This window comes from Papio anubis, chromosome 8 (assembly GCF_008728515.1).
Source record: "Papio anubis isolate 15944 chromosome 8, Panubis1.0, whole genome shotgun sequence".
Taxonomy (NCBI): Eukaryota; Metazoa; Chordata; class Mammalia; order Primates; family Cercopithecidae; genus Papio; species Papio anubis.
In genome coordinates, this window is record NC_044983.1 from 69518898 (window position 1) to 69546626 (window position 27729).

Consider the following 27729-nt stretch of genomic DNA (forward strand, 5'->3'; position numbering starts at 1 on the left):
AAATAGTTGGTTAGACTGATTATTTATTTGGCAAAGTCTTAGTTGCCCAGGATGGAACATAGTGGCACAATCATAGCTCCCTACAATGCTCCCGCCTCAGCCTCTCGAGTAGCTGGGCTACAGGTGTGTGCCGCCATGCCCAGCTAGTTTATTTTTTATAGAGACAGGATCTATACTGCCCAGGTTTGGAATTTAACTCCTGGCCTTAAGCGATCCTCCTGCCTCAGCCTCAAAATGCACTGGGATTAGAGGTGTGAACCATTGCACCTGGCCCATCAAGATATATTTAACTGGAAACTTAATCTCTGATTTGTAGGAGTGTATAATACATGCAACTTTGGATAAGTAACGATGTGTACCTTAGTATCTTCATAATTAAATACCTCAGATTGTTATTGAAAGAATACAATGAGATGGGCTGGAAGATACAACTATTTTCAAGCTTAAAGTTCCAAATAAACATATTAAAGTAGTATTAATATTCATAGATGACAATAAGGAAAAAAATAAAATAGGAAATAAAAAGCAATAAAAGATGATACTAAAACAGTTTACCGTAACCAACTTTCTTATAAAGTAAATAAAGCCGGTATGGTGGGTCATGCCTGTAATCCCAGCATTTTGGGAGGCCAAGGTGAGAAGATCGCTTGAGTCTAGGAGTTGAAGGCCATCTATGGCAACACAGTAAGACCCCCATCTCTACAAAAAATAAAAAATTAGCTGGGCATGGTGGTGCACGCTTGTAGTCCCAGCTACTCAGGAGGCTGAGGACTCTGGGAGGATCACTTCTGCCTGAAAGGTCAAAGCTGTAGCGAGCCCTGATTGTGCCACTGCACTCCAGCATGGGTGACAGCATGAGACCCTGTCTCAAAAAAGAAAGAAAAATATTGATTCTATGACTTAGTAACACCATTCTTAAAAATTTATACTAAAGAACACCATAAAATTAGGGGAGGCAATACAAATGCCTAGGAGTAAAAAAAAAAAAAAAAGAAAGAAAAGGAAACAACAGGTACATAGCTAAGTAGATCATGGCATATTGTTAGAATAAATATTGATGCTCAACTCTCTACACCAAAAGGTAGAGCTTTTCAGTTCTATGAATTAAAAAGATATCTAGGTTAGATCTTTCCTTCTAATAGATTTAGTCTCAAAGGAATAAACATCTGGCGATTTATAATATAACGAGCATTACTGTTAGAACATTCTTCTAATAAATGTATTTTTTAGAAAAGATGTACTGCATTGTCATTTTTATTGTTGAGGTCAATATTTTCCAGTGAACATAAAATCTAGTTTTCTAATAAACTCATCTCAGATGGATACAATTGGTACCATAGATTCTCTGAGAATAGTTTTCTTCTGTCAAGTAGAGTTTTCTGAAAAGTATGAATTACAAATACAGTTAACCGTTGAATAATTTGGGAGTTGGGGAACCAAGCCCCAGTCGAAAACCCACATGTAACTTCTGACTCCCCCAAAACTTAGCTACTAATAAACCTGTTGACCAGAAGTCTTACATTATTTATCAGTTACATAAAGTCAATTAACATGTTGTGTATATTATATACTGTGTTCTTACAATAAAGTAAGCTAGAGAAAATAAAACGTTAAGAAAATCATTAAGGAAGAGAAAATACATTTACAGCACTATGCTGTATTTATCAATCCCATAAATTTATGTCATCTGTTTATAAGAGGAATAATCTATCTGAAATGGTGGGCAACCACAACTGTAAATCTACAGTACATATCAAGCAGTTCAACTGTTTATGGTAATGGCATGACTTTTCTCTGCTTCTTTGGGGTACTTCCAGCATCACTAGTGGCATTTTGTATGGATTCCATGGTGTTTGATTCAAAGTTTGCAGTATTGCACTAAAACACAATGCAAAATACACTAGAATAGTGACAGATCACTTTTTACTGCAATAGGCAATTTAAAGGTGAGACAAACTGCTCATGCAGAGGGTCATACAGCATGTTAAGCAGATATTCCCAACACTTGAGCTCACAGCAATAGCAACAGAAGGTGATTATGAAATTTTATGCAGTTACGAATTTGATACTTCATCTTCATATTTACTTTTTTTTTTGAGACAAGGTCTCACTGTCACCCATGCTGGAGTGCAGTGGCGCGATCTTGGCTCACTGCAACCTCCACCTCCCGGGTTCAAGCAATTGTCCTGCCTTAGCCTCCCAAGTAGCTGGGCTTACAGACACATGCCACCACACCCAGCTAAATTTTTTTGTATTTTTTGGTAGAGACGGAGTTTCACTGTGTTGACCAGGCTGGTCTCAAACTTCTGACCTCAAGTAATCCACCCACCTTGGCCTCCCAAAATGCTAGGATTACAGGCGTGAGCCACTGCACCCAGCCCTGTTCACATTTCTTGACTGTAAACAGTGCTGTATAATATGGTCTGTAAGTGTGTAGGTATGAAAGTTGTGTTACCTTCTGGACTTATTTTTTTTGTTAATAAAAAATCATTTAATTATTAATTAAATCATTACTTATTAAATGATTTCTAAAGTTCCTTTTAAAAATCCCAGAACCTAGGTTATTCTACTCATTTTCACAAGTTAAAGCTATATTAGGAGCCTTTATACATATTGTTCAGCCTAATTCAATCATGTATCTGTAATTACTTTTCTATAGTTTTATATCTAGTTTATATTCACATTATGTTTTTAGTACTTTTCTATATTATCTTCGTCTAATGCTAGTGTTATTTCCATATATCCGTATCCCTAAACAACTATAATGGTTTAAAATGTTCCAAAAAACTAATAAAATAAATTTGGCTTTAGTACAAACTGTTTCAACCAAATAAACAAATTACCATTTTGATAACAAATAGGTTAAAACTCATGTCATCATTACCTTGCATCTTGTCCTATTACCATTTTCAATTTAACATTGTAGGAAATGCTATTCGGTATAAACAATTCCCTCCTCCCCACTTTCTACTTTTAACCACTTAAACATAGACAAATTACATACACTTACGCATTTTTTTTTTTTTTTTTTTTTTTTTTTTGAGATGGAGCCTTGCTCTGTCGCCCAGGCTGGAACGCAGTAGTGTGATCTTGGCTCACTGCAATCCCCACCTCACAGGTTCAAGCAATTCTCTTGCCTCAGCCTCCCCAGTAGCTGGGACTATTGGCACATGCCACCACGCCTGGCTCATTTTTATATTTTTAGTAGAAAGGGGGTTTTGCCATGTTGGCCAGACTGGTCTCAAACTCCTGGCCTCAAGTGATCCGCCCACCTTGGCTTCCCAAAGTGCTGGGATAATAGACGTGAGCCACCATGCCCAGCCTAAAATCTTAAAATGAACTACTAACTTTATGGTTCCAGGATAGTTACTTTGTCAAGTCCAAATATACACATAATAACACAAGACAGTTTGGGCAACTTTTTAATTCAAGGAAGAGAGTGATTTGTTTTCTTCTTTAGTATGCTCAAGTACACTATACTGTGATTTTAGGGATTTTATCAATTCTTTCTCCTGACATACTAGGTGGAAACTTCTATAATGCTGGTCAGAGTCATTAACAAGTAGGAAAAAAAAAATCACATTTAATTCTTATAGGAAGATTTTCTAAGCTGAAAAATACAGCAAAAATGTTTAAACCCTGGCACTTAAGGTAGATAACAAAGTATCTCATATACAGAGAACTGACCAAAATAAAAATACCAACTTTTTTCACTAGAATAGTTTCAATGTATGTGTTCTAAAACATAATAATGTATTACAAAAGACTGCAAGTATGTAAGACCAGTATTTTGATAAAGAGCAAGTTCAATCTTCTAAGCCTTTTTAAAAACAACTTTTGGGCCGGGCACAGTGGCTCACGCCTGTAATCCCAGCACTTTAGGAGGCCGAGACGGGCAGATCACAAGGTCAGGAGTTTCGAGACCAGGCTGGCCAACATGGTGAGAACCATCTCTACTAAAAATCCAAAAGTTAGGCAAGGCATGGTGGCTCACAAACCTGTAATCCCAGCACTTTGGGAGGCCGAGGTGGGTGGATCACCTGAGGTCAGGAGTTTGAGACCAGTCTGGCCAACATGGTGAGACCCAGTCTCTACTAAAAACACAAAAATTAGCCGGGTGTGGTGGTACGCGCCTGTAGTCTCAGCTACTCGGGAGGCTGAGGCAGGAGAATTGCTTGAACCCCGGAGGTGGAGGCTGCAGAGAGCCAAGACTGCGCCACTGCACTACCGCCTGGGTGATAGAGCAAGACTTCATCTCAATGAAAAAAAAAAAAAAACAACGTAAAATGTATTTATAACAAGTTTCATTCTAAGAAGGAATTAAGAAACATGAAAAGTACAAATACTGATTTATAAAATCAATTTTGGCATCCTATGTTGCCAATTCAAGAAATTATCAGTTTAACTTTCAATCATTTTCAATTATGAAAACTACAGTAGCTGAATTTTTTAAAATTCAGTATATTAACTGTTGCCAGTTCATGAAGAATTAAAATAATTTTAAAATGTGACACATTTTTAAAAGAAAACTCTGACTTCAGTCATAAGCAGATACAAAAAAAAAAGTCAATGTTAGAAAAGGTACTGAAAAAAAGCAGCAGCTAGTACCTTTTAACACTATTTTTACTTTTTCGGGTCATAGGTAATCCTTTCCAAGCCATCACCATTAACTGTCTTAACTTTCTGTTACTTGTATCATTTTCATCACAAACTTGCAAGGCTTGCAAGGACTGAACCAATCTTCCCTATCATTGGAGGGTTTGTGTTTGTGTGTGTGTGTGGTGGTTTTTTTGTTTTCTTTTTGGTGAGAGTCTTCTAAACTGAGCAATTTCCTCAAGTACATCTGACTCTCAACAACACAGGTTTGAACTGCACAGGTCCACTTATATATGGATTTTCTTCTGCCTTTGTCACTCCTGAGACAGCAAGACCAAACCCTCCCCTTCCTCTTCTCAGCCTATAACAAGGATAAAGATTTTTGTGACTAGCTGGGAATGGTGGCCCACGCCTGTAATCGCAGCACTGTGGGAGGTTGAGGCAGGGGGATCACTTGAAGCCCAGAGTTTGAGACCAGCCTGGCCAACATGGTAAAACCTCATCTCTACTAAAAATACAACAACAATCAGCTGGGCGTAGTGGCGCGAGTCTGTAATCCCAGCTGAAGCAGGAGAATCACTTGAACCCAGGAGGCAGAGGCTGCAGTGAGCTGAGATCATGCCACTGTACTCCAGCCTGGGTGACAGAGCACTTAATGAATAGTAAATATATTTTCTTTCATGATTTTCTTAATAACATTTTTTCTCTTACTTTATTGTAAGAATAGAGTATATGATACATATATCACACAAAATATGTGTTAATCAACTGTTTATCTTATAGGTTAGGTTTCCAGTTAACAGTAAGCTATTAGTACTTAAGTTTTGGGGAAGTAAAGTTATATATGGATTTTTGACTGCACAGGTTGTTGGCTTCCTGCTGTTCAAGGGTTAACTGTAAATTAGAAGAATCTGAAGTAAAGCTCTGTCAGCATGCAAAAGCTGTAACTATGTTTCAGAAACCCAATCTGTATTTCATAGACATTAACAGATGTTCTGTCCTCTGCAACATCTAAAAGAATCAAACACAAGCTCCCTATACCAAAATACTCCCATCTTCTCTAAGCACACACAGTTCTACTCCCAGACACACCTTATAAATAAAACATTTGGAAAAACAATACAATTTCAGAAATGAGGAAAAGTATACAGAGACACAACATATTTGAGTTTGGAAAGAAAGTAATCCCATAATCTTACTATCAATGAAGCAAGACCTAAAATTACTTGCTGTCAGTAAGGGTTACATACAGGAAGCTTAAGAAAAAATCTACCACCAGGAGCAGGGAGCAGCGGTGGGAGTGAAGAAAAGATACTCTCATTGAAGCATTATCTGCAAAGTGAAAGAATTACCAACGAAATATTAACTGAGCTGAAAGACGTGCATCATCAACAGGAAGCTTATCCTGACTTTTAAATGCTGTATAAATTTTCCTATTCAACCCAATTCTTGACTTTCTCTAACTGGGCCAAGGCAGAAGCAAAAGATAGACAGCAATGGAATCAGAGATAAGGCAAGAAGGCAATATACCCAACTGTGTTTTCCTATCACTTCTGGCCTATTTTAAAAACAGCACTATTTATCTTTCTTTTATTTATTAACCCAGAAAACATTTGAGTGATTATTGCCAGTAAGCACTGCCCTCATTAAAAATCTAATAAAGACAAAGTGTCTTTAAAATAGCTACAAGGCAGAAGTGAAAAACGCTATGAAAGAGGTAAAACATGATATGGGGGCACACAAGGTACTAAGAAGTATGTACAGCTGTGAGGATGAGTCTCAGGTTGGTGGATTTATGATGTCAAAGTATAGAGTTACAAAGAACTAAAGAGGATTTTGACTAAAATTTGAATTCAGGAAGAAAGTTCAAAGAGTGGAGGGGCTAACTAAATTACCTGCTAGGTAAGTTTTAAAAACAAACAAAAAACCTAGAACAATAAAAACAAACAAACAAAAAAAAACAAGATGGGGAGCTATCGAAACTGCCCAGAATTCAAAATGGAAATTCAGGCTAGACATGGTGGCTCATGCCTGTAACCCCAGCACCTTAGGAGGCCAAGGGAGGAGGATCGCTTGAGGCAGGGTTTGAGACCAACTTGGGTAACATTACAAAAAATTTTAGAAATTAGTTGAGCATGGTGGCATGTACCTGTAGTCCTAGCTACTTGGAAGACTGAGGCAGAAGGATCCCTTGATCCTAGAAGTTCAATGTTACAGTAAGGTACAGTTGTACCACTGCATTCTATCCTGGGCAACAGAGTGAGGTCCTATTTCTAAAAAAATAATAAAAATAAAATGGAAATTCAACATAAAAAGTCACTAATAATAATTGCTAAATATTCCTAGCAAGTAAAGGATACCGACAGAATCTCCACATATATAGTAATATCCATAAGGACAAGAGAGATATAAGCCCAGGGGTCAGAGTCATAAATAATTTGATTCTCAAGAATTTTAGTGGACTGATAAGTTCAGCATAGGTCATAGAATGGGAGATACAAGGACTAGCAATAATGATGACCCCAATGAAGGGCAAAAAGACTTAAAAACAAGAATATCATTCCAAGTACCTAGAAAGGACTATTCTTTTTTAAATATAGGGCCCTGATATGGTTTGACACAGGCCCCTAAGATTACTTGTGCTACTACTTTTTGTAGAGATGGAGTCCTGCCATTGTCCAGGTTGGTCTCAACTCCTGGCTCCAAGCAATCCTCCCTCCTTGGCCTCCCAAAGTGCTGGGATCCCAGGCGTGAGCCACCATGACCAGCCCAGATTATGTTTTAAATGAGATTTTTACGCATATTCAACTCCAACGATTCATGATATAATAAAATATTTTTAAATTTTGTTTAGGTGGACTCTATTGGCATGAAAGAAGAATCACTGAGCTCATAACAAGCCTATGGAACCACCCAATCGCCACATCTTAATGTACTCAGTTCACTAAAACTGCTCCACAAAAAATTCTCATGACAGATACTTTGTTGTGTAAAATAGCTATCAAACAAAACATTTTACTAAAGTTGATAAGACAGTCAATAAGTGCTCAGATATGTACAGGAAATGTGTGGCCTTTGACAGAACTATAATTAGGTAGGAACAAAACAAATACAGATATTTCCAATCCTAAATTTGATTCTTAAATCTTTCAAGAGGATTAAACTTTGAAATGTCTCCTGAACTCGAAAACAGATACAAGGAGATGTATTACAACTTATCCAATTTACATAATTGGCACACCTAAATTCCTGCACTGTAGTGAAGATGAGTCTACAACTTTGGCTGCACATTAAAATTACCTGAAGGCCAGGCGCAGTGGCTCACGCCTGTAATCCTAGCACTTTGGGAGGCCAAGACGGGCAGATCATGTGAGGTCAGGATTCGAGACTAGCCTGGCCAACATGATGAAACCCGTCTCTATTAAAAATACAAAAAATAGCCAGGCGTTGTGGTGCCTGTAATCCCAGCTACTCGGGAGGCTGAGGCAAAAGAATCACTTGAACCTGAGAGGCAGAGAGTGCAGTGAGCCGAGATCATGCCAGGGCACTCCAGCCTGGGTGACAGAGACATCATCTAAAAAAAAAAAAAAAAAAAAATTACCTGAAGACCTAAGAAAAATTACAATACCCAGGATGCACTCCAGAGCAATTAAATAATCATAACCTGGGGATAGTATTTTTTTTTTTTTTTTAAGTTTCCCAGGTGATTTCGATGTGATATCAAAGTTGAAAACCACCGGTTTGAACTACATGATTAACTCAAAAAAAAAAAAAAGGAGGAAGGTATGATCTATAGTAGAAAATTAAATCAGAATCAAACAAGAAACCTGGATGTAACAACATTACCTTTTACTAGTTTTAACTGGACTTCAACACTTTCAAATCAAAAGTATACTAAAACTTAAATCAAAATACAGCTGGGCACAGTGGCTCACACCTGTAATCCCCGCACTTTGGGAGGCTGAGACAGGCAGATCACTTGAGGTCAGGGGTTCAAGACCAGCCTGGCCAACATGGTAAACCTCGTCTCCACTAAAAATACAAAAATTAGCCAGGCATGGTGGTGCATGACTGTAATCCCAGCTACTTGGAAGGCTAAGGCACAAGAATCACTTGAACCTGGGAGGTTGCAGAGAGATAAGATCATGCCACTGTACCGGGTGACAGAGTGAGACTGTCTCTAAAAAAACTTTTTTAAAATTAAAATACAGTCAATTCTCATTATTCACAGTCGTTAAGTTCTCTACAAAGTTGTGGCAAACACTGAATTAGTAAATATGGAATCCACAGTTAGAGGAAATACAGGGTTAGATTCCTGCCAGCCTCTGGTCACATTATTTTCTTCAACCAATCAAAAGTAACTTGTGTTTCTCTAAAGACTTTCTTTTTTGAGACAGAGTCTCACTCTATGGCCCAGGATGGAGTGCAGTGGCATGATCTTGGCTCACTGCAATCCAACCTCCGCCTCCCAGGTTCAAACAATTCTCCTGCCTCAGCCTCCCGAGTAGCTGGGATTACAGGTGCATACCACCATGCCCAGGAAACTTTTGGGGTGTGGTGGTGGGGGGGTATTTTTAGTAGAGACGAGGTTTTGTCACGTTGAGGCTGGTCTCAAACTCCCGACAAGTTATCCACCTACCTCAGCCTCCCAAAGTGCCGGGATTACGGGAATGAGCTACCATGCCCGGCTTCTTATTTACTATATATTGTTGATTAATATCAAACCCACAGCCAACAGCACTATAATGTATGCCTGAACAAATTTTCTCCAAAAGGCACAGCACAGCCTTCATGTATACATAGGAACACTAAACAGCACATAAGTTAAACAGTGAAATTACCAACAAAAAGCACAAAAAGAGCTAAATAATGTGGCACAAAACAGACCTCAAAAATAACTGAATATGAGCTGAGTGTAGTATTATGTGACCTCAGCTGGGAGTGTGTGCATAGAATGACAAATTCTTCACTGCTCTTTAAGTGTGCAAAGGCAAAAAGAAAAAAAAAAAAAAAGGCACTGCAAGTATCAATTTTAGAGTTACAAATAAGTTTTACGAAGAAGTGAATTCACAAATACAGAATTCATGAATAATGAGGCTGGACTATAGAAACAAATCAAGGTAACCTAAACTAATTGTTATAAAGAAATGAATTCTGTGTCTGTAATCCCAGCACTTTGGGAGGCTGAGGCAGGAGGACTGCTTGAGCCCAGGAGTTCAAGACCAGCCTAGGCAACATGGCAAAACCTCATCTCTACCAAAAATACAAAAATTAGCCAGGCGTAGTGGCATTACTCAGCAGGCTAAGGTGGGAGAATCGCTTGGGTCCAGAAGGTCAAGGCTGCAGTGAGCTGTGACTGCACTACTGCCTGGGTGAGAGTAAAACCTTGTCTCAAAACAAACAAAAAATATGCCCAACAAGGTAATTTTCTCCACTAGAATCCTTAAATTGTTTTCCTAAGAATATAACAAGTTTTCTTTTATCAGATCTCAATATTTTTAAAACCTATTACTCGATTTCCTTAATATATGTTCCTTTCATATAGTACAAAAGATTTTTATTTTAAATTTTTTTAAATTTTATTTTATGAACTATCTCTAAACATAAAATGCAGCAATATTTAAAGAAAAGGCAAGGTGGTTAGACTAGATGACACCTGAGATGTCCCCGGCTCGAACATTTTCTAAGTCTAAAGACTGAAGTTGATACGCCTCTTTTAATTACAATAAAGGCTTATAGGTGAACATAAAAATATTCTCAGCAGGCCGGGCGCGGTGGCTCACGCCTGTAACCCCAGCACTTTGGGAGGCCGAGACGGGCGGATCACAAGGTCAGGAGATTGAGACCATCCTGGCTAACACGGTGAAACCTCATCTCTACTAAAAATACAAAAAAAAAATTAGCCGGGCGTGGTGGCGGGCGCCTGTGGTCCCAGCTACACCGGAGGCTGAGGCAGGAGAATGGCGTGAACCCGGGAGGCGGAGCTTGCAGGGAGCTGAGATCCGGCCACTGCACTCCAACCTGGGCGACACGGCGAGACTCCGTCTCAAAAAAAAAAAAAAAAAAAAAAAAATTCTCAGCAGGCCAGGAGCGGTGGTTCACGCCTGTAATCCCAGCACTTTGGAAGGCTGAGGTAGGCAGATCATGAGGTCAAGAGATCGAGACCATCCTGGCCAACATGGTGAAACCTCATCTCTACTAAATATACAAAAATTAGCCAGGCGTGGCAGCGCGCGCCTATGGTCCCAGCTATTCAGGAGGCTGACGCAGGAGAACTGCTTGACAAAGTCTCAAAAAAACAAAACAAAACAAAAAATTATATGCATGTGTATATATATGTATAGTCGGCAATATTTTATATTAGAATCACATTTTTTAGTAGTAGGACTGCAATATAAATTCTTATGTGAAAAACAGCTCTCCACTCACCCAGAGACATAACCTGAATCCAACTTGATACTATCAAACCTGATGGACTCTCAGCTTGGTCCTATACAACTTCAAATGGAAAACAAGCTGCCACATTAATGCTATGAAACTAAATAATCCCTATATTATATGCAAAAATTAATTCAAAATGTATCAAAGATCCAAATGTAAAAGCTAGAATTATTATATTTTCAGAAAAACACTTAGATGCAAATCTCCATGACCCCCTGGATTAGGCAATGATTTCTTAGATATGACACAAATACACAAAGAAAAAAACAAAAATTTTGCCAAAATTAATTTTTGTGCTTCAAATGACACTATCAAGATGATGAAAACACGGCCCACAGAAGAAAAGGAAATTGGCTGGGTGCAGTGGCTCATGCCTGTAATTCCAGCACTTTGGGAGGCCGAGGTGGGCAGATCTATGAGGTCAGGAAATCAAGACCATACTGGCCAATATGGTGAAACCCCATCTCTACTAAAAACACAAAATTAGCTAGGTGTGGTGGCATGCACCTGTAGTCCCAGCTACTCAGGAGGCTGAGGCAGGAGAATCGCTTGAACCCAGGAGGCAGAGGTTGTAATGAACTGAGATCATGCCACTGCATTCCAGCCTGGTGACAGAGCGAGACTCCGTCTCAAAAAAAAAAGAGGAAATTTTTGTAAATGTAATAAATAATGTCTAATAAAGGACATGTAGTCTAAATACATAAAGAATTCCTACAATTCAACAAAATGACAAATTGTTTAGGACCAGGTGCGGTGGCTCACGCCTGTAATCTCAGCACACTGGGAGGCTGAGGCAGGTGGATCACTTAAGGCCAGGAGTTTGAGACCAGCCTGGCCAACATGGCAAAACTCCATCTCTACTAAAATATAAAAACTAGGGCCGGGTGCAGTGGCTCACACCTGCAATCCCAGCACTTTGGGAGACTGAGGTGGATGGATCACGAGGTCAAGAGATTGAGACTATCCTGGCCAACACGGTGAAACCCCATCTCTACTAAAACTACAAAAATTAGCCAGGCGTGGTGGCGCACACCTGTAATCCCAGCTACTCGGAAGGCTGAAGCAGGAGAATCACTTGAACCCGGGAGGCAGAGGCTGCAGTGAGCCAAGATCGTGCCACTGTACTCCAGCCTGGCGACAGGGCGAGGCGAGACTCTGTCTCAAAAAACAAACAAACAAAAAAATTAGCTGGGCATGGTAGCACATGCCTGTATTCCCAGCTACTCAGGAGGCTGAGGCAGGAGAATCGCTTGAACCTGGGAGGTGAAGGGTTCAGTGAGCCAAGATCATGCCACAGCCACTCCAGCGTGAGTGACAGAGTGAGGCCCCGTCTCAACAACAAAAAAATTTTAATGGGCAAAAAATTTGAATAGATATTTCTCCACCGAAATACCAATAAGCACAAGAAAAGACACTTAATACATCATTAGTCATTAGTGAAATGCAAACCAAAACCATAATGAGATGCCACTTCACACTAGGATGCCATCATCAAAAAACCACCATAATAAACACTGGCCAAACATAGGAACTGGAGTTCTTGCACCCTGCTCACAGGAATGCATAATGCTGCAGTTGCCGTGGAAAAGTCTGGCAATTCCTTAGTGTGGTATTGTGATTTACAACAAGAAATACGTATTTGGTCTTCATCTAGCTCCTAAAACCCTTGGAATCTTTTTTATATGTTAATACCATGACTGGTGGCTGGGGGTTCCTGGAGAGCCTCAGAATGGGGACTGGCAGCCAAAGGAACCAACCATGTGATTAGAGGGTGGAAACATTCAGCCCCACCACACGAATCTTTGGGGAAGAAGGGAGGGGCTCAGGGTTGAATCGAACACCAATAGCCAATGATTTCATCAATCATGCATAAGTAACGAAGCCTCATAAAAACCCAAAAAGAGAGTTTGGAGAGCTTTTGAATTGGTGAGTAAGAACATAGCCACATACTCCATGGGGCCAAAGGCTTCTGGGTTCATGACCCTTACAAACCTCATATATGCATAGCTTCATCTGGCTGTTGAATTGTATCCTTTACAATATCCTTTGTAATACATTGGCAATTGTGAGTATACTGTCTTCCCTGATTTCTGTGAGCTGATCTAGCAAATTAATGAACCCAAGAAGGGGGTTGTGGGAACCTCCAATTTGTAGCCAAGTTGGACACAAGTTGTGGGTAACCTGGGAACCCACAACTTGTGACTGGTGTCTAAAGTGGGGGCCAGTCCTGTGAGACTGAACCCTTAACTCTGGTTAGTGCTAGAAATGAATTATAGAACACCAAGCTGGTGTTGAAAAACTGCTTGGTGTGAAAAAAAAAAAAAACCCACATATCTGGTGTCAGAAAAAGAGAATCAAGTGTTGTGGGTGAGTACAGGAGAAAAATCATTGTTCTTTCTCTACAGACTTAGAAAGTTAAAACACAGTTACTGTATGACCCATTCGTTCAACATTTATTGAGGTCCTCCTACATGCAAGGTATATAACACAAACAAATTAAAACACAAGCCGACATAAAAACTTGTACATATATGTTCACAGCATTATTCATACTAACTAAAAAGGGGAAACAATCCAAACTGTCAATTAATCCATTGATGAATGAAAACAGGAAACCCAAATATCTGATATTTAAATAACTGGTGAATGGATTAACTGTGGTATAACCAAAAAATGGGCCATTATTTGGCTACAAAAAGGAATGAAGTATTCATACAAGATACAACATGGATGAACCTCAGAAACATTATGAACTGGGCATGGTGGCTCAGGCCAGTAACTGCAACACTTTGGGAAGCCCAGGGAGAAGGGCTGCTGAGACTGGAAGTTTCAAAATCAGCCTGGGCAACACAGTGAAACTGTCTATATAAAAATTTTTTTAAGGCCAGGCGCAGTGGCTCACGCCTGCAATCCCAGCACTTTGGGAGGCCGAGGCAGGCGGATCATGAGGTCTAGGAGCTCGAGACCAGCCTGGCCAACATGGTGAAACCCTGTCTCTACAAAAATACAAAAATTAGCTGGGCAGTGGCTCATGCCTGTAATCCCAGCACTTTGGGAGACTGAGGTGGGCAGATTACGAGGTCTAGGAGTTCGAGACCAGCCTGGCCAACATGGTGAAACCCTGTCTCTATAAAAATACTAAAATTAGCTGGGCACAATGGCTCACACCTGTAATCCCAGCACTTTAAGAGGCCGAGACAGGTAGATCTCTTGAGGTCAGGAGTTAAGAGACCAGATTGGCCAACATGGTGAAACCACGTCTTACTAAAAATTCCAAAAAAAGTATAGCCAGACATGGTGGCTCACGCCTGCAGTCCCAGCTACTCGGGAGGCTGAGGCAAAAGAATCGCTTAAACCTGGGAGGCAGAGGTTGCAGTGAGCTGAGATGGTGCCACTGCACTCCAATCTGGGAGACAGAGCAAGACTCTGTCTCGGGGGCGGGGCGGGGGGGGGGACTACAAAAATTAGCCGGGTATGGTGGTGCATGCCTGTAGTACCAGCTACTAGGGAGGCTGAGGCAGGAGGATCGCTTGAACACAGGAGGCAGAGGTTGCAGTGAGCCTATGGTGCCACTGCACTCCAGCCTGGGCGACAAAATGAGACCCTGTCTCACCTCTCTCAAACAAACAGCTAAGTGAAAGAAGCCAGGCACAAAAGATTATATATAATTCCACTCACAAAATACCCAGAATAGACCAATCCAGAGACGAAAAATAGATGAGTGGTTTCCAGATACTGGGAAAAGGGGGAAATAGGGAGTGACTGCTAATGGATAAGGAGTTTCTTTCTGGGGTGATGAAAACGTTCTGCAAACAGCAGTGATGGTTCTGAATATATTAAAAACCACTGAATTGTACACTTTAAAAGGGTAAGTTTTATGGTACGTGGATATTTCGATTAGAAGAAAAAAATGTGCATTAAAAGGATGTTAAAAGCTCACAATTTTATTTGACTAATTCTCAAGTTTTGAAGAGGATTGGCAAAAAACACACACTTACTGGAAACCATACTTCCACCCTCCTTCCTGTGGTCTGAAAATACAAAGAAAGACCTCATGTAACACATGTTCATAAAGGAAATCTATTTTTTCCATTGATAGCTAGTGCAGGGACTAGAAACCAGAAAAAAAAAAAAAAAGCATCTAATACAGTTGGCTTAAAATGGGAAGCGTATAGCATTAAAAGATAACTCACCAATTCCAAAGATCTAGGAAATGAAATAACCTATTTGTTTTTATCATTCCTATTTTATGTTTGGGGGGTGGGAGGTTACACAGCTATTAAGCAACAAAACTAGAACTCAAACCCATGGTTATCTGATTCCAAAAGCTGTGCTTACTTATTCAATTTATTCAACATTTACTGAACCCTCCTACATGTCAGGCACTAGGTTACATCCAAGAAAATAGTAAATAAGCTAATAAATAAATAATAGCCAAAGGTATGAAGAATTTATCAAGGTAAAGGAAATTATTAGTGCTGGGATGGGAGAGCTATTTTATATTGGGTGGTCAGAAAGGGCTCTCTTTTTATTTATATATATATATATATATATAAAAAGATATTTGAACAAAGCTCTGAGTGAAAAAAAAAAAAAAAAAGCCATCCAGATGTGTGAGAAGAGCATTCCAAATAGAGAAAATAACAAGCAGGAGTAGCAAGAAGGCCAATAAGGCTACAGAGACAAGAGTACCTGGGAAAGGTTAAGGCCTCCTAGGCCATAACATGAAATTTGGATTATATTCTGAGGAAGAGAGAGAAGCCATAGTAGGATTATGAGTGAAATGACATGACTTTTGTTTTGAAAGAATCTATTGGGAATCTAAAGGCATAAGTAAACAGATGAGGGCAGAAGTAGCAAAACCAGTATGACACTGCTAATATAATCCAGGCAAGAAATGAGGATGTCAACTGTATTTACATCAGGAATTCAAAAAAACAGTTGAATTCCAGATATATTTTGAAAGCAGAGCAGATAGAAATTTGCTAATGATTTGCTAATGGTTTGACTGTAGGGTAGAATGAACCCAAGGTTTCTGGCTGAGCAAATGGAATGAGGTTGCCCGTATACCAACGGGGGAAATACTATAGAAAACAAGTTTGGGTAAGATAAACAAAAAAACACAGTTTTACATGTTTACCTATCTGCTAATCTGTTTTTGTCTTACCCACTACACTCCATACTGATTTTTGTGCAATATAGCTTTTTAAAAAGTAGTGAAACAGGACTTGAATCTGGGTCTTTTGATTATAGAGCCTGCGTTCTTTATCTCTAATGAAGTTTTACCAAAGCTGCTAAATGAAAGTAGAGTCTTTTCTTAGAATAAAACAGCTCAAAACCATGCACTGTTTCTTGGTGATCCAAGAACTACATTCACAAATAAAGGCTTTCAAATGAGGACATTTAATACCTGACAAACATGAACAAGTATTTTGCAGATACCACTCATAATGAAGCAGACAGCAATGACATAAAGATGGAATAAAATTCATCTAACAAATGCTCAATTTAGGTAAATACTAAGGAGAACTATATTTTCAGAGAGATCCCAGATCATCCCACTTTATATTTTATTTTTATATATATTTTTTGAGACAGGGTCTCACTCTGTTGCCCATGCTGGAGTGCAGTGGTACCTTATTATTTTTACATAAATTTTTTGAGACAGGGTCTCACTCTGTCACCCATGCTGGAGTACAGTGGCACAATCCTGGCTCGCTGCAGCCTCAAACTTCCTGAGCTCAGGTGATCCTCCCACCTCAGCTCCCCAAGTAGCTGGGACCACAGGCATGTGCCACCACAGCCAGCTAATTTTTGTCCCACGCTGGGATCACCCCACCTTAAAAATTCTCCTTGATAATGAAGATTATCTTTGAAGGCCAGGCGTGGTGGCCAGCCTTCAAGGATAATCTGACATTACTTTCTGCTTTAGATTTCCTGCTTCATGAAGGCAGGAAAAAATACTTCCCCTCTATCTCTTTAATGTGCACATAGTGACTACAGTAAATATTTGTCCATTACTTAACACTTCAAAAAGCATTCCTAAATAGCAAATTCTTCATTAGTTTAATTCTATTTTAGGTCAGTCTATTAAGCAATTCTGTAATAGTAAGCTTCAGTACCTATAAAGGGATAATTTAAAATTCATATTTATATAATGCACCAAAAAAGTGGCTTATTTTCTTGCTGCATGTGTTTGCCTTAAGTTTAATGTTCTTCATAGTATCTTCATATTCTTTATAAAAGAGGAAGTCAACTAACCTAATTTCATTCTAATAGAGACGTAGCAGTAACTTCTGGTAAGTATGTACTTATTTGGAAAGTGACTTACTCAAAATTACATAGTAACTGAGTAGTGAAGCTAGGATTAGAAACTAAGCTCTGAAATCTGTTGATGCTCTGAAGGTGTAAGCAATGAACACAGTTTGGCATCATAGAGAAATCATTGGTGTAATTATGTAACTTTTCGGTCAAGAATTAAGCATTTACTAAACTATTTATAGTTTTTATAGCTAAGAAAATAAGAAGAAATATTCCTGAGTTTATAATACAAGGTTACTTTATATACCAGATTTTAAAAAGATGTTCTCATCATGTGTATACTTGTGTACTGAGTAAAATTATAACGGTAATTTTTTACTGTTCAAAAATAATCCTTTTTCCTTTTTTTTTTTTTTTTTTGAGCCGGAGTCTCACTCTGTCACCCAGGCTGGAGTGCAGTGGCATGATCTCGGCTCACTGCCAGGCGTCTCCACCTCCTGGGCTCAAGGGATTCTCCTGCCTCAGCCTCCAAATAGCTGGGATTACAGATGTGCTCTACCATGCCTGGCTAATTTTTTTTGTATTTTTAGTAGAGACTAGGTTTCACCATGTTGGCCGGGCTGGTCTCGATCTCCTGACCTCAGGTGATCCACCCAACGCCGCCTCCCAACGTGCTGGGATTACAGGCTTGAGCTACCATGTCCAGCCTATTTTCTAACTTTTCATTATGTTGTAACCCTTTCATAATGACATCAATAAACAGATATGGTATCGTCAAGGCAACATGAATTCTGTAACAGTAATGTCTTAAGGGTCCATATTCCATCTCTCTAAATCACTATAGCCAATTATTTGAGTAAAGAGCTGTGGGCTGGGGGGCAATGGCTCATCCTGTCATAATCCCAGCACTTTAGGAGGCCAAGATGGACAGATGGCTGAGTCCCGGAGTTCAAGGCCAACTTGAGCAACAGGGCAAAAACCCATCTCTACAAAAAATACAAAAATTAGCCAGGCATGGTGGTGTGTCTGGTCCCAGCTGCTTGGGTGTCTGAAGTGGGAGGATCACCTGAGCCTGGGAGGACAAGGGTGCAGTAAGCCAAGAACGTGTCACTGCACTCCAGCCTGGGTGACAGAGTGAGACCCTGTTTGAGAAAAAATGTTAAAAGTTGTGAATAATCCAAAATAATGTATTATTTCTAAGTCTGAAAATAAGCACACATTCATACTTTATCTCCTGTTATTAAATCTCAACCTCCTTCCATCCCGCCAAATTGACAGTTAATAGTCTAAGACCCAGCTAGGTAAGAGAGGAAGTAAAGGCAGAAAATTCACAAGAGTAATTCAATTGACCATTTCTCTCAATTATATTACTGTTTTTAGAGTTGACAAACATCAACTACTATGCACTGACTTTCTAAGATCTTAAGACACAACGTAACAGGAGGCTGTATCTAAAATTAACAATTCTGGCCGGGCACGGTGGCTCACTCCTGTAATCCCAGCACTTTGGGAGGCCGAGGAAGGCAGATCACGAGGTCAGGAGATCAAGACCATCCTGGCTAACACGGTGAAACCCCATTTCTACTAAAAAAAAAAAAATACAAACACACAAAAAAAATCGGCCAGGGGTGGTGGCGCACACCTGTGGTCCCACTACTCAGGAGGCTGAGGCAGGAGAATGGCATAAACCCGGGAGGCGGAGCTTGCAGTGAGCCCAGATCACGCCACTGCACTCCAGCATGGACGACAGGGCGAGACTCTGTCTCAAAAAAAAAAAAAAAATTCTAGAATGTCAAATTAGAAAAGTATATAGGGTATACGTTAAAATTGCTAACTCAGGAGAAGTCTGAAGCAGTTAAATTCTAAAATCAGAAATTATATCCAGGAGGTCAGGTATTTCATAACATTAATCCACAGGAAAGAAAAAAGGTTATAAAATTTTTTAAAAACACATTTAACAAAAAAAAATACAATTTAAGGATTCACCTGAGAAAATACCTCAATACTGCTATACTTTCAAAAATGTTTAGAATCACATAAAAATTCACTTCAATAAAATAATGCTCCTATAGTTTGGGGATAAAAGTTTCTACCAAATAATCAGAGTCCCTAAAATGCTAAAACTAAAAATTTGCTACAAGAAACTTTCCACGTAATATTTTAAGATTTTTAGGGCGCAGTGGCTCACGCCTGTAATCCCAGCACTTTGGGAGGCCGAGATGGCAGATCACGAGGTCAGCAGATCAAGACGATCCTGGCGAACACAGTGAAACCCTGTCTCCACTAAAAATACAAAAAAATTAGCCGAGCGTGGTGGCGGGCACCTGTAGTCTCAGCTGCTGCTTGGGAGGCTGAGGCAGGAGAATGCGGTGAACCTGGGAGGCGGAGCTTGCAGTGAGCCAAGATCGTGCCACTGCACTCCAGCCTGGGCGACAGAGCGAGACTCCGTCTTGAAAAAAAAAAAAAGATTTTTAGAATTACCAAAATTAAATGTAGATCTGTTTAACTCCTGTCAATTTTAGGTATCACCACAAATACAACATTCTCTTAAGAATGATTTCTTAAGGCTGGGCACATTGGCTCACGCCTGTAATCCCAGGATTTGGGGAGGCCAAGGCAGATGACTGCTTGAGCGCAGGAGTTCCAGACCAGCCTGGGCAACATGGTGAAACCTGTCTCTACAAAACACAAAAACCCGTAGTCACAGCTACTCAGGAGGCTGAGATGGAAGGATCACTTAAGCCCAGGGAGGTTGAAACTGCAGCATGCTGAGACTGCGCCACTGCACTCCAGTCTGGGTGACACAGTGAGACTGTCTCCAAAAAACAAAGGGTTTTTTAAAATGTAATTTAACTGTAATCTTACTTAGTGATACATTACTTTTTTCTAGGAAGAAACAATAGGAAGGAAAAGAAAAAAAGAAAACGAGTAAAGAATGCCTCAAAGGGATCACGTAAGTCTGAAAACCACTATCTTGAATTGTATATGGCAGAACTCTAGCAATTTTAGGGAGCAGAGAGTCTCCAGCATTTACAGGTGTGCCAGGATATTGATCTCCCATCCCAGGAGTTTCATGAGGAGCTGCCTGCCAGGTGCTTCTAGCCTCCCAATCTCATCATCTACTTTAGTGTACTATTCGAAACTTACTTTCTATGTGGACAGAACCTAAAAGATGGTTGAGACGCACTGACAGAATACATTAAAGCAATTACTAGCTCAACTTTAAATACATACTCTCCAAAAGAAATTCAAAGTCTTACTTGTTTTACTGCATTGATCCTAAAGACTATTTAATTTTTATCAAGTAATGAAATCCCATGTTACATGTGTATAACATGGCATAAAAAAAAATACAGTTCCTCTTACAGCTTAAGTAACTTCTTCAGCAGCAGCAACATCCTGGTGTGGGTAAGATAAAGAAATCTACTAAAAGCTTTTTGAGTAAGGACATGGTCATTCCATGTTACAATTTATTTTTTCCTAATCGAAATCCCCAAATGATCAATTTCCTAGCCTTCCATGTTTTTTCTCCACTGCACTATCACCTTCTAATATAATAACACACTTGGCCAGGTGCAGTGGCTCACACCTGTAATCCTAGCACTTTGGGAGGCCGAAGCGAGTGGATCACTTGAGGTCAGGAGTTCAAGACCAGCCTGGCCAACATAGCGAAACCCAGTCTCCACGAAAAACACAAAAAAATTACCTGGTCGTGGTGGCCAGCACCCGTAATCCCAGCTACTCAGGAGGCTAAGTAGGAGAATTGCTAGAACCATGGGAGCGGAGGTTGCAGTGAGCCGTGATTGCACCACCACACTCCAGAATGGGCGACACAGCGAGACTCCATCTCAACACAAAAAACAAAAAACAATTAACTTAAATATGCTGTTATTATCTGTCTCTTCTTACCAGACTATTTATTATTAAATCCATGAGGGCAAAAATCTTGTTCGCTTTTGTTCATTGCTATAACCGCGGCACCTAGATAAGTGTCTGACACACAGAGGGCCCCCAAAAGGTAACTGGCTCAGTGAATAAACAAATTTGATAATTTGATTGAAGATTTATGTATAATCTAGTTGTCTTAAAAGAGCCAGATGTTGCCATTAAGATAGTCAGGATATAAATTCTGTACAACAAAGATACAGAATAACCACACAGAAAGTAGGGCTGTCTTTCAAAAAGCCATATTTAAATATTCTTAAAGATACTACCAGAAAATCTGCACTAGATATTTTAAAATACAAACAAAAGGAAAAGACTTTTTACTTTAATAAAAAGAGTTAAGCATCCGTTTTCCATTCCTCTAACCAGAAAACACAGAAGAATAGAGAGTGATAAGATTTAGATGGAACAAGGTGAAGGAAAAACTTCAAAGAGTGGTAAGACAGTCTGAGGTAATACTTAGGGCACAGAAAAATGCACTATTGCACTATCAATCAAGTATTTGTTTCCATTGCTTAAGACATCATGTAGGCCGGGCACCGTGGCTCACACCTGTAATCCCAGCACTTTGGGAGGCCGAAGTGGGCGGATCACCTGAGGTTGGGGGTTCAAGTCCAGCTTGACCAACATGGAGAAACCCCTGTCTCTACTAAAAATACAAAATTAGCTGGGCGTGATGGCGCATGCCTGTAATCCCAGCCACTTGGGAGGCTGAGGCAGGAGAATCACTTGAACCCGGGAGGCGGAGGCTGCGGTGAGCCGAGATCGCCCCCATTGCACTCCAGCCTGGAAAACAAGAGCTAAACTCCGTCTCAAAAAAAAAAAAAAAAAAAAAAAAGACACCATGTAAAGTTCAACATTACCAACCTCTCTCTTACAAACAAATCTGCCTTTTCCAGATACTAAATCTAACCAGATGGCACACTACGTTCTCTTGTCAAAGATTATCACAAGTGTTGTGGATTTTAATCTTAATTTTTACTCTCAAATAATGTTTTAATCTTAATACAGATAATAATCTTAAACTTGTCATGAAAAATGTTTTAATCTTAACACAGATAAAAATCTTTAAGTGGTCATGTAGCCTACTGCATCTACTGTTCAACTAGCATTCCACAGTTCCTTTTTTTGGCCTCAAATGACGAAACTTCTCTAACGTCTCTGGGGGACTAGTGTAAAGTATAATGTTTCCTGAAATTGTTCCTGTTTTTTTCCCTGCACCATTCGTGACATCTCTTCAACTAGAAATGTTACATAAAACTTTTCTGTTCTGCAGGCAAGTCCAGAGGGAGAAGCAAAGGTAAAGAGAATATTGTAAGGAAAACAGGTTGAAAGGGGAATAACATAAAAGCACAGGAGTAAATGTGAAGCAAAGATATATTTGTACAAAAGAGGAAGAAGTTGCAGAAAAGGGAAGAAAAACACTTTTAGCAGAGAAAAGAAAAAAAAATGGAGGAGGAACAGAGACTTGCTTCTTTCAGAAACAAAAGCAAAAAAACACTTCTAAGAAAACGTGCTCTCTTTACCCAAGGGGATATTATTAAAACGCTAAAGAGTATTCAGCTGACACTCCTATTGAGTGTTCTACTTTCTCTTCCAATGTCTTTGATACCGCTAGTCTTCACCTATGAATTAAATGCAGGCTATAGATAACGCAGCCAATCTCTACAAAACTACAATTGTGGTTGCCATCTTTGCCTGAAAACAAAAACACAAAAAACCCGCAACTCCCTGAATTCGGGAAAAAGGAGTAAATTAAGTTGGAAAGCCAGAAAACCACGCCTTGCTAAGTCGGGTGGATGTGGCACAGGTTAACAAACGCCTCCTACCAAACTAAGGTTCCACTAAAGGTCTGCGAATAAGGGCAAAGAGATGTATAGCCTTATCGCGACCGCAAGGGTGGGGCCTTGTAGGGGGAAACAAAATAAAGGGCTAGCTATCCCGAAAGGTTTAAGGGGGCTGAGGACTCGGCTCTCGGGAGATCGCCCATCAGGCAGTGGACTCGGGGCAGCTTCGAGAGGAAGGAGACACTGGACTGCTGAAGTAATGTCCGCGAGAATGCCGAGGCTGATAGAAAGAGAGGATACCCACGGGCACAGGATTAAGAGTCAAAGGGAAGGAGAGACGGGGCCAAGCAGTCTGGGGGGCCCGGCGTGGGAGGCCGGAGCAGAGGCCGCTAAGCGCCGTCCGCAGCCAGCCGCCTTCTCCGGAGACGCCTTCTCGGCTCCCCCACACTCAGCCCCTCGCCGCCCCTGCCCCGGCAACAACCGCGGGCGCAGCTGTTTCCGTCGGGCCAGGGACAGCGGGGGTAAAGGCAACCCTGGGACTGGCGGGCAGCAGACTGGCAGCGGCCGTGTGTGTGCGTGCGGGGAGCCGATTCTGAGGCTGCCAACACCAGACTTCGCCCTTTCTCCCCCAAGCCTCCTTTATCACCCAACTTCCCGGCCGGCTGGTGTCCGCTTCGACCGACGGATACCGCACCCCCCCAACGCCTCTCGCCGCCTCTTACCCCTCCCCCGACGCCCTGAGCTGAAGGAAAACAAGCCACCCGGGCCGATCCCGAACCCGCCCGGGTGTCCCCGAATCGCGGACGCCACCCCCGCCCGAACGCTAGCACTCTCTCGGCGGCTCCCTGGCCCGCCCAGATGCAGCAAACTCCTCTCACCTGCATTGACGCCATGATGGAACCATCCCCCCCAGACCGGCGAGGCCAGGGACGCAGGGGGAGGAGCTGCCGTGCTCGCGTCACGCCGCGGGGGCTCAACATCCCGGGCGCGGAGGCGGGGCCTACGATGGGAAGGTGATGGCGCGAGGGGATTGGCTGGCGCGCAGGGCGGACGGGAGGAGGGGCTAGGGGGCGGGGCGAGGACGCGGTAAATGGCGCTCCGAGTACCTTCGGTCTCAGTCCGGCTTGCCGCTCCCGCGTCGGTCTTCCGTTTACTCTGGTTACTGAGGAGACACGGCTCCAGTTTTGACCCGGCTACGGTTGTTTTCTTCTTGTGTACCGCGTAATGCTGATGCCGTCCGAATCAGCTCAGATTTTTTTCTATTTCGTTTTGTTTTTCCAACCACAGCTGTGCGGTTCACAGATTTTTCTCTTGGGATGTGTTTTCCATACTGTCAAGCCCACTCTGAGAGCCTTGGGGCCCCATAAAACTTCCCGCGCAGCTGCTTTCTGGTCTTTGTAGACCTGGAAAGCTTCTTGTATTCTTAATCTGGGGAAGAGAGACATAGGTTTCCTTGTACAACGGGATGAGGATTTAAGAGCAAAACGGCACTGATATTTTAAAGGCGAGGGTATTTAGATTTGTGGAGCTGAAACTTGCCTGAAAGGGGAGAGAAAATTTGGAAGTTTGTTGTGTTCAGTTTCTGCCCCTTACCCCAGCCCTTCAGTTTTAAACTTCGCATGTATCAACAGTAGTTACGGTTGTTGCGGCAGTCTAAATTTGATTATCAGAATTGACCCTAGGCATGAATTTTTTAAAATATACCAATGTTGTGTTATATACACTTAGACCATTATGTCCAGACTTCTCTTAAGCCTATTTCGTGGTGGGCAGTTTTGTGGTCAGTTAGGGATGAACTTGGGTAGGGAAAGCTGAGCATACATAATTTATTTTAGGAATGTACCAGTTCTGCCAACATTTATCAGAAGTCACGTTTTAAAAAAGCTATTCTGGAACTGAAGATGTCATTGGTTTATAAGAGGAAAATGGAAGCCAAAAGCTTGCACCTCATGCTCTATCTTTAAAAATTAAGGTGGCAGACACAATGAGTAGAAGGCTTTTATGTTACCAGAATGAAGGCTTAAAATCTGTCATTTTATTGACTCGGCTTGCTTTTTAGAAATTTCTTTAAGATATAAAAGCAATGTAGAATATCACTGTTTCACACTCTTAAAATAGATTACGTTCTCTGGAACTTCTCTAATCTGAAATGTGTTCAAAAAGGAAAAAGATCTTTAAAATACGCCAGTTAGTCTATGGCATAATATTAAACACTACTCATCACTAGAGAAGTTACGGTGGTATACCCTCCCCTCTCTCAGATGTCCACCCTAATGCCAGAAATGAGCGGAGTTTCCCTTTGTTGTGCAAAATGACTGTGTCCTTGAGGGATGTTTGGATGCTCTTGGTAAACCGGAATCAACCAGAAGCATATCCGGTGTTAGCCCTGTTGTGTCATCAACATTACAACAGTGAGGAAAACCACGTATCCCAATGAAAGAGGAAAACTTAAAGAAGTTTCCAGTATATTTTCTTTGAGATGTCTTTATTTCTATGACCTCAGAAGATCAGGTTTTACTGTCCAAGGTTCACTTTGCCTAAAAGCTGATTGTTCCTATGGAAAAAGTAGTGTCGGATGACCCTACAAACAAAGCATTATGACATCGTCAGAGCCAACAACCTGCCATGACAGATACTAATGAAGAAAAAAGAGGTTACAAGAATTCTGACACTCATCACAGTGGAACCAGTATCTGGTCCCTTGGGTTTCATATATGTTAGAAGTATCTTCACAGGAGGGAAAGGTCAATGCCAGTAATATCCTTTCTAGGTAATACTAAATAGCACATAATAACCTGTCTTCTTTTTTTTTTTTTTTGAGACGGAGTCTCACTCTGTCACCCAGGCTGGAGTGCAATGGCGCGATCTTGGCTCACTGCAACCTCCGCCTCCCAGGTTCAAGTGATTCTCCTCTCTCAGCCTCCCAAGTAGGTGGGATTACAGATACACACCACCATGCCCAGCTAATTTTTTGTAATTTTTTGTATCTTTAGTAGAGATGAGATTTCACCATGTTGGCCAGGCTGGTCTTGAACTCCTGACCTCATAATCCACCTGCCTCAGCCTCCCAAAGGGCTGGGATTACAGGTGTGAACCACTGCGCCCGGCCATTCTTTTGTTAATATTTAATAAAAAGATCCTGACATAGGAGCCAAAACAGTGACTTACAGATGGTGTGGGGGGTATATAATTATCTCCAGTGAGCATATAATGTTAATATCTAAAACACTATTATGCAATGTTTGAACACTAGGCTCATATCTCTACAGAGCAAGCGTTACTATCATTACTATCAGGCAAAAGTTAAAATGTCTGACAGGATAATGCCAGTGCACTCCAGTGTAGGTGACAGAGCAAGACCCTGTCATCTCAAAAAAAAAAAATCTGACAATACCAAAAGTGAGAGAGGAAGTGGAGCTCTCATAAACTCTATAGGAGTGACGCTGGCGCAATCACTTTGGAAAACAGTTCAGCAATAATGAAGTTAAAGTTTCCCATATCCTTACTGGATCTTCTCAATAACATCATATGTAATTTTATATATATATATATATTTGTATTTTTAGTAGAGACGGGGTCTTGTCTGGTCTCGAACTCCTGGCCTCAAGTGATCCACCTGCCTTCGCCTTCCAAAGTGCTGGGATTACAGGCCATGCTTGGCGCCGTAAGAGATATATTGAACAAATGCATATGTTAACATTGTTTGGATCTAGATTCAAACAAACTGTAAAAAAGATATTTTTGAGACACCTGGAGAAAATTAACTATAGAGTAGATATTAGAAAATATTAAGGAATTGTTATTTTTGTTAGATTAGATAATGATGTTCACTTTTTCATTTCCACAGCAATTAGAAATGACCATCAGGTTACAAGGAGGAGATTCTCCCTCATCTCACAAACTACCTGCATCTCCACTTCCCTGGAAGGAAAAAAAAAAACTGGACATACCTGAGCTGTGTATGTGCCTGAGATCTTCCCTTCCAAGGTAAAGAGAGAGCCTGAGACAGGTCTACGTTAGCATCTGGACTTTCTGCTAGTAAAGAAAAGGGAGTATGGGAAACTAAATAGTAACATTAAAGGACCTACAAAGGGACTACTGGGTAAATGCTACAACGAATAATGTAATGTGATTGATGAATGCTTTTGTTCTAGTGATTTATTAAACTGGAAAGTCAGAAGCAGTCCTGTGAACATTTGTTTGTTGAAGCATGAAAAGGCAGAGTTGACGAGTCCTTGCTTGAGTCTATGCCTCCACCTAGTAGTTTGTTCTTAGTCTCCTAGGGGCTGATCTCAGCAGAGAAATGGAGACAGTTCAGTCACCAACAGTTTGTTACTGGATTTTGGAAAAGGCACCAAACTAAGAATCCAAGGCTTGTATTCTTATCTTAGCTCTGTCATTAACAAGCTTGGGTAAGTCTTCTAATCTTTCTGGGTTTCTTTCCTCATCAATAAAATGAGCAAGTCAGACTGCATAATCTTTATGGTTTCTTCCACATTTCAAATTCCATGCGTCTATTAGAGAGAATCAAAATTGTACATGATTTGTCTAAAATACCATGTTAAAAAGTCTAACATAAAATGCAATGGGAATTACATAGCATTTTGAGTTTAAAAATCACTTTTGTAAATATATTAAGGAATGAACTTCGCTTCATTGCAATTTATGTAGAAATACTGGGAAGTGGAGGGGGTTTGGT

The 27729-nt window shown here is 40.7% G+C and overlaps 1 protein-coding gene and 1 long non-coding RNA gene across 9 annotated transcripts in view; one reads left to right on the forward strand and one right to left on the reverse strand.

Moving 5' to 3' along the window:
- Window positions 1-24125, reverse strand: part of UBE2W (ubiquitin conjugating enzyme E2 W) — a 73025-nt gene extending 48900 nt beyond the window's left edge. The window contains exons 1-2 of one of the 6 annotated variants that reach the window (XM_031669633.1): window positions 23909-24125; window positions 15036-15068 (exon numbers count right to left, since the gene is read on the reverse strand). In XM_031669633.1, the coding sequence (XP_031525493.1) occupies window positions 15036-15068; window positions 23909-24010 (135 nt within the window). In that variant the 5' untranslated portion in view covers window positions 24011-24125. The remainder of the gene's footprint in view (window positions 1-15035; window positions 15069-23908) is intronic. The other 5 variants (XM_003902870.5, XR_004185853.1, XM_031669634.1 and 2 more) reach the window with 5 other exon arrangements.
- Window positions 24083-27504, forward strand: LOC103886895. Of its 3 annotated transcripts, none has more exons than XR_004185855.1 (3): window positions 24083-25800; window positions 26878-27017; window positions 27185-27504. It is a non-coding gene; the product is annotated as an uncharacterized LOC103886895 (long non-coding RNA). The 3 variants fall into 3 exon arrangements; XR_002523851.2 differs by having other exon boundaries at window positions 24141-25800; window positions 27314-27504; XR_004185854.1 differs by having other exon boundaries at window positions 24143-25800; window positions 27306-27504.
- The last annotated feature ends 225 nt before the right edge of the window (window positions 27505-27729 follow it).